At 37.2% G+C, this 7595-nt stretch overlaps 1 protein-coding gene across 1 annotated transcript in view; it reads left to right on the forward strand.

Moving 5' to 3' along the window:
- LOC107558354 (connector enhancer of kinase suppressor of ras 3) overlaps positions 1 to 7295 on the forward strand; it is a 54947-nt gene extending 47652 nt beyond the window's left edge. The window contains exons 10-13 of the mRNA XM_016242014.1: positions 2579 to 2700; positions 3718 to 3899; positions 5056 to 5142; positions 6873 to 7295. Of these exons, the coding sequence (XP_016097500.1) occupies positions 2579 to 2700; positions 3718 to 3899; positions 5056 to 5142; positions 6873 to 7180 (699 nt within the window). The 3' untranslated portion in view covers positions 7181 to 7295. The remainder of the gene's footprint in view (positions 1 to 2578; positions 2701 to 3717; positions 3900 to 5055; positions 5143 to 6872) is intronic.
- The last annotated feature ends 300 nt before the right edge of the window (positions 7296 to 7595 follow it).

A 7595-nucleotide genomic window follows, 5' to 3' on the forward strand; every position in this document is an offset into this window, starting at 1 on the left:
GCTTGAATGCAGACACATCAACATCAGTGTCTCTGTGTTTTAGGTTAAAAAAAACCTAAACATTAAAATAACACAGACTAAATAAAATAACTCATGCACGTTCATATTCCCCGCTGCCGTAACGTTAACAGTTTTATTAAAATGCTAGGCATTTAGCCCTATGTGACGTCTGTTTTTATATTGTTTATCAACAGTATACATTTTTATATTGTTTGGATTAACTAGCCGAGTAGACAGATATGAATGTTTATTCATAACCATACTGAAAATAAGTAAATATTGTTAGCTGATGCTAACTGTCTAGCTAACAAGCTTGCTGGTGCTAAGTTGAGGTAATTTTTAGATATAAAGTCCAAATATTTGTATTCAACCACCTAGATAGATTACATCTGGGGGGAAAGAAAGGATGTGATGTTCAGAACATGGTAACTACAGTAATTATCAAAGTGGGAAGTGATGCCCTCTGGGGGCATTTGGCCAGGGGTGTGTTTACACCACAGACAAGGTTTGAGAAGAAAAAAACATTATGAAAATATAATTATATTTTCCCTAAAATGTTCTTCCTAACTTCAGGCCTTATTCTCAAGTCATATAGAACCGAGATGTTCTGCAAAACAACAAGCTTTAAAACACTTTTTTTTTGGTGAAAATCAGATTTTCTCTCAGGTACTTCGCAGTGTAAGCTTCATAGTGAACATTACTACATCACTCCCGTCAACGTAGTCCATATCAACAACAAAAATATATCTTGACTCCATATAGTGGTTATTTTGGGAAAATCCCAGGTATTTTGAGCAGTAGGATAATAAAAATATGTGCTAATAATATAAAATTAAATTAAGTAGCCTATATAAAATTGCAAAATAAATCTATCAGTACTTTTACTTAAGTACATAAAAAATCAAATACTTTTACTGGAGTAATATTTTATTATACGTATCTGTACTTTTACTCGAGTACTTGATTTGTGTACTTCGTCCACCACTGATGGCTATAGTCAGTGGTTAAATATTAGGAGGGGGAACTATTTCCTAGACATCAGTAGTATTGGTTTTCAGTCATAAAAAGATGTCATTAAACAAATATTAAAAATATGCTGTCTTTATGTTTTCTACATTAATTTGAAGATTGAATGTGAAATTATAGCATATTATATAGTATATTTAAAAACTTTAATGTTAGGTGGGATTAATCACAATTAATTGTGATTAATTTCAGAAAAACTGTGTGATTTAATTAGATCATTTATTTTAATCAGTTGACAGTACTAAAATGTTGTCCATATAATGAAAGTAGTTTACAGTAGGAAAGTCAAAATGAAAATTCTGTCTTCATTCTGTCATCACCCTCATGTCATTCCAAACCTGTATTCATTTGTTTCTTGTGTGTAACTTGCAGGAAGAGATTTTGAAAAATGTCTCCATGTTTTTGAAAGTTCAATGGAGTTCAATGTTGTTTCAACACTAATGCTCTTCAAAATATTTTTGGAAACACTTGCGTAATTCCATTCATGACTATTAAATGGTACTGACCCCCATCCCCACTTTAGTGAGAGTCTACCATTTTATGCCATTGTACAAGGTCTAAATTTCAAGGGCTTCATATCAAATATTCACTAAGAGTTCCGTAATTACGGTGGCCGAGAGAGCTCAACGCGCTGCAATTTAAGAAAACACATGCAAATTGAAAAAACACCAGCAAATTAAGAAAACATCTTCATCAGTTTGACAATTGCAGCGTTTCTTCATTTGCATGTGTTGTGAGGATTTGCAGTGTTTCTTCATTTGCATGTGTTGTGAGGATTTGCAGCGGGTGTGTTGTCAAACTGATGAAGATGTTTTCTTAATTTGCTGGTGTTTTTTCAATTTGCATGTGTTTTCTTAAGTTGCAGCGCGTTGAGCTCTCTCGGCCACCGTGTAATAGTACTAATAAACCAAATGTGTTTATCATCAATACGTACAAATTAGTTTCAATCTCATACATTGTAACTAACTGAATCTTGCTTGTTTCACAGCTAGCCATATTTTAACCATGTTCATACTTTTATACTCAATACATTTAAATGATTTAACAATAAACGTTTATGCTGATTCCAAGCAAACTGAATGTATGCATTTTGAAAATGTTAGTTTTTTTTATTTTGCTAAAGTTTTTAAGACAAACTTTACTGCTTTTACATGAACAAAGTGCTTCTGTAATGGAGCTGGTCTCCGCAGGTGCTCACACACCCAGTGGGACAAAATCACACAACATTAAAATATTGTTTGAACAAAGTGCATTGGTATCAGTTTATAAATCTTACACTTAAATTAAATGATGCTGTGAATGCTTAAAAATGAGGTGTGTATGTCATGTTCAGGTGTATTTGAAAATATACATACATAAATATATACAAAAAATATTTTGACATTTTGGAGTCACACAAATGTCTAAAATTGATTCATTTTGTGTTATGAAAGTACAGTTGCATTATTCATTTAATTTTGTCACTCTATTTAGTGATATTTGCCTTTTTATTTGTGGAGAGATGCATTAAAAAGAAAGAAGTAGTACAGAAGGGTTTTCTTATGTTCTACAGAGCTCCACATCTCCTAGTAAGAGCCAGTCAGACAATTCTGCCAAACTCTGCAGTAGGAAGGACAAGCCAGCCATACTGGACCTGTACATCCCTCCACCTCCATCAGTGCCTTACACACCACGGTGAGACTGGATGCTGTTGTCACCAAGAAAACCTTTGTGAATGTTCTGTTGTAACAAGTAGCAGTGTAATACCTCTAAAAATATCATGGTATTTTGATTCTGATAAATATTCTGTTCATGGGATGTATCAAAGTACAGTGGTGTTACTATTAGACTCCATCACTTTTCCACGGTACCAACATAGTACTTTTCCATTGCATTTCTGAACTTAACTCCAAAGAAGTTAAAAGAGTAGTTCACCTAAAAATGAAAATTTGTTGAAAATGTACTCACCTTCAGGCCATTCAAGATTTAGATGAGTTTGTTTCTTGATCAGAACATATTTGGAGAAATGTAGCATTACATCACTTGCTCACCAATGGATGCTCTGCAGTGAATGGGTGCCGTCAGAATGAGAGTCCAAACAGCTGGTAAAAACACAATAATCCACAAGTAATCCATACGACTTCAGTCCATCAATTAACATCTTGTGAAGCGAAAAGCCACCTGTTTTTAAGAAGCAAATCCACTGTTAAGATGTTTTTAAGTTCAAATGAGTCCTCTATCCATAATATTGCTTTTTGTCCAGTGTTATCTCTTCTGAATCAGGAGTGAAATATGCACAGATCAAGCACCAAAACAGTTCTACACAAATATGTAAGTGTATTTTGATGTAAGAGGACAACAGGGGATGAATTTGTTCACTGGAGGAAGCCTTATTATGGATTATGGACTCGTGTTTTTGCCAGGAGCAACGGTTTCGAGATAAAACGCCTTGATGTTTGATTTGTTTCTTACAAACGCAGCTTTTCGTTTCACAAAATATTCATCTTTGGGTGAACTATTCCTTTAAACATGATTTTTTTTTTTTTTTTTATTCCTGCTGATTAAATAAGCTTTTGTCATTGATTTGTTTCTTACAAACGCAGCTTTTCGTTTCACAAAATATTCATCTTTGGGTGAACTATTCCTTTAAACATGATTTTTTTTTTATTTTTTATTCCTGCTGATTAAATAAGCTTTTGTCCTCTGTTACAGGGAAGTACGGAACAGTTCATACACCAGCCTTAATGCCAGACCTAAAGGCTCGGAGTCCCCAAACTCCTTCCTGGACCTGGAGAGCCACCGGCGCTTCACCATTGCGGACTATGACAAACTGTCCATTCAACCAGTTGAGGTCAGCATACAGATGCGTCCAAGAGGAAGATCCTCATCACAAGGTCATTATTTCAGAAAAAAAAAATCTGATTTAAAAGTTTCAGATTCACATTCATCTATTTTTTATTTTCATCATTGCAGTGTAGCTTAAAGGGGTCATATGATGTGATTTCAAGTTTTCCTTTCTCTTTGGAGTGTTGCAAGCTGTTAGTGAATAGAAAAGATCCCTAAAGTTGCAAAGACTAAAGTCTCAAACCCAAAGAGATATTCTTTATAAAAGTTAAGACTCATCCACGCCCTCCTAAAACGCCTTGTTTAAACACGCCCCCACGTTTACATCACTATGTGGGAAGATTTGTATAACACCGCCCAAATGTTCACGCAAAGAAAGAAGGTGTAACTTTGATTCTCGCTGTAGTATTGATGCCCTTCCAAAAGAGGACACAACTAGAAATCAGTGGTTAAGTTGTATTTACAACACTGTTCCAGAACAGTTTAACCCAAATATTCAGATGTGTGCAGCACATTTTATGGAGGACTGTTTCCTGATCCTGGTAGAGTAGAATACAATGCCGGCTGTTCTGAATCACGGATTGTAAGTACGTTTTTTATATTTAAATTATTTGCCACTGATGATTCAAACGTGAGTTTTGAGCAGTGTAGAGTAGCGCTTGTTGTTTGTCATTTCTCTGATCACAAATGCAGATATGGTTTTATGTTTACACGGCGCAATGCAACGCAACGCGTAAAAAGACAGTATAAGTCTTTATAATCAGTAATTATGTCCCCACTGGATGCAACAAATGCCTCGTTTGTAATGGGTTTTATTAGTTTTGTCTCGTCGCTCCGGGACACAGCATCACAGTATGGTTTAAGGGGCATAACATTTCCGTCACACGCTTGAGGTATTCGGGCCAATCACAACGCACTGGATAGCTGGCCAATCAGAGCACACCTCACTTTTCAGAACGATGAGCTTTGTAAAAATCGATGCGTTTTAGAAAGGCGGGGCATAGAGGAGAAACAATGATGTACAGTATGTGGAAAATAATGTGTTTTTTTTACATTCAACCACATAAACACATTTCATTACACCAAATACACAAAATAATGTTATTTTTTAGCAACGCCATATGACCCCTTTAAATTGAACCCATTTTTGATTTCCTCTTGTATGTTTACATGTATGGTGTGTGTATGTATGTGTGGTTCGCACAGGTAAACCACGACCTCTGTCAGTGCCTTCGGGTACATGTTTGAGCATGGCAGACGTGTATGCAGAGCCCTGGACACAGGGGCGAAAAGGTACATAACACATTCACACCAATCCAGTTTAACCACTTCAGAGGCCTCAAAGACACAAGGAGAATTTGTGTTTTTTTGTTGTTGTTGTTTTGTTTTTTAACTGGAAAAAAAAAGCACCCAGGATTGAATTCAGAACATTACAGAACACAATATCCTCCAAAAACTAACATAGACTTCAGTTTGTAAAATCCAAGGAATAAGGTGCACAGTAACGCTCTTACAATCCAATTTATGTAACACTCAAACATAAATGTGTTCTAAGCAAAATCCAAAGTTATAATCCAGTCTATTTAGCTTGTAAAGCTGGTAACTTTCACATGGCATATGCAATGTGAAGTCGTGGGGAAGTCGTGGCCTAATGGTTAGAGAGTCGGACTCATAACCCAAAGGCTGTGGGTTCGAGTCTCGTACCGGCAGGGATTGTAGGGGGGGGGGGGGAATGTACAGCGCTCTCTTCCACCTTCAATACCACGACTGAGGTGCCCTTGAGCAAGGCACCGAACCCCCCAACTGCTCCCCGGGCGCCGCAGCATAAATGGCTGCCCACTGCTCCGGGTGTGTGTTCACGGTTTGTGTGTGTTCACTGCTGTGTGTGTGCACTTTGGATGGGTAAATGCAGAGCACTAATTCCAAGTATGGGTCACCATACTTGGCCACATGTCACTTCACTTCACTTTCACTTTCAAGGCTGCCAAAAAGGACATGTAAAGTAATGTAGCATGATGTTTATTTTGCTCAGCTGGTAGCACATGCCATTAGCAGCATCGAGGTTATAGATTTGATTCCCTGGAAACAAACTAACTATTAAAAATGTGTACCTTAAAAGCCCTGTAAGCTGTGACAGTAAAGACTTTTATATCATTACAAAAAAAATAGATTTAAAAAAATGCATTGTTTTTTTTACTTTCTATTCATCAAAGAATCCTGAACAAACATTTGTCACGTTTTTCACAGAAATATGAAGCAGCAAAAGCTGTTCAATGGTGTATATATTCCGAGTATTCCTCCAGCAGTAACGTGAGCAGCTGCGGCGTGAGCAGTCTGTGGCGACACCGGAAACGCTGACAATCGCCTCGCTTCGTAAATAATGTTTCACGTTCAAATGGAAGATTACACATATGGTAGAGTATCGTCTAAGACTAAATAGACCGTTTGAAATACTGAGGTTTATTGTCAAGTTCAACAAAGTTAGTTTAATTCTCTTGTCAAAATTTGCTGAAGCCCATTGACATAATGCAGGCAGAAATTATTTTACGCTAACTAATCGAAGCCAGATGTGACGACACGCAGACTGTGAAAAAAAAGGCCTATACAGCTGTTCATGAATATATATTACATTTGAAAATATATTCAACATTCATTTGTTCTAGGGCTTTGAAAACATCTGTAATTACATGCATCTTTTAATCTTGTGGTCTAGGTGAAGATCTTCTGTACAGATACCTAAGCAACGAACGCATACCAACTATCTCTGAGGAGGCCCCGGGCCCAGGCTCATCTTACAAGTTCACAGTCGAAAGACCCGCTTATGTGATCGACTACTCGAGGAACAGCCGATTCCTTGTCAGTGCGGATCTGTCGTCACATGTGCGTGTCGCAGACTGTGAAAAAAAAGGCCTATACAGCTGTTCATGAATATATATTACATTTGAAAATATATTCAACATTCATTTGTTCTAGGGCTTTGAAAACATCTGTAATTACATGCATCTTTTAATCTTGTGGTCTAGGTGAAGATCTTCTGTACAGATACCTAAGCAACGAACGCATACCAACTATCTCTGAGGAGGCCCCGGGCCCAGGCTCATCTTACAAGTTCACAGTCGAAAGACCCGCTTATGTGATCGACTACTCGAGGAACAGCCGATTCCTTGTCAGTGCGGATCTACACAACAGCGCCACCATACCATATCAAGAGGACTTAGTCAAAAAGACCCCCATGACATCCACCCCCAAACGACCCCCCACAGAGCCCTCGCTACTGGTCAGTTGGAACACACGGCTTAAGCTATTGACTCACTTATGTCAGCTTGCCTAAACCCTTTGTCCAGCTGTGTGCAGTGACTCCTTTCTCGTGTACTTTTTCATGCTTTCACTCTCCTTTCGGGATATTTCTTTGTGCCTTTAATTTGTCTACATTACCACTTGACTAAATTGCCTAGAATGTGTCTAAAACTACTAGAATTTAACCTCAGAAAAGTGCAGATTTAAAAATTCTATAGAAAAGAGGACCAAGAGAAAGTTTTTGATTTGCATGCAGTGACACTTGAGGTAAAATAGTAACATAAATGTTTATGAAATCACAAGAAATGATGTTTGACATAACACAGCTTTTTGGTGACATTTGTTCAAGAGGTACTCGTCTTAAACCTACAGTGAGAATTGTGTGGCATTTTTACAATAATTTAAAAAGTAAAACAACTTCAGAAAGTAATTAACAATTACCAGTGATT

Source organism: Sinocyclocheilus grahami, unplaced genomic scaffold (assembly GCF_001515645.1).
Source record: "Sinocyclocheilus grahami isolate Dianchi unplaced genomic scaffold, SAMN03320097.WGS_v1.1 scaffold642.1, whole genome shotgun sequence".
NCBI classification, from domain to species: domain Eukaryota; kingdom Metazoa; phylum Chordata; class Actinopteri; order Cypriniformes; family Cyprinidae; genus Sinocyclocheilus; species Sinocyclocheilus grahami.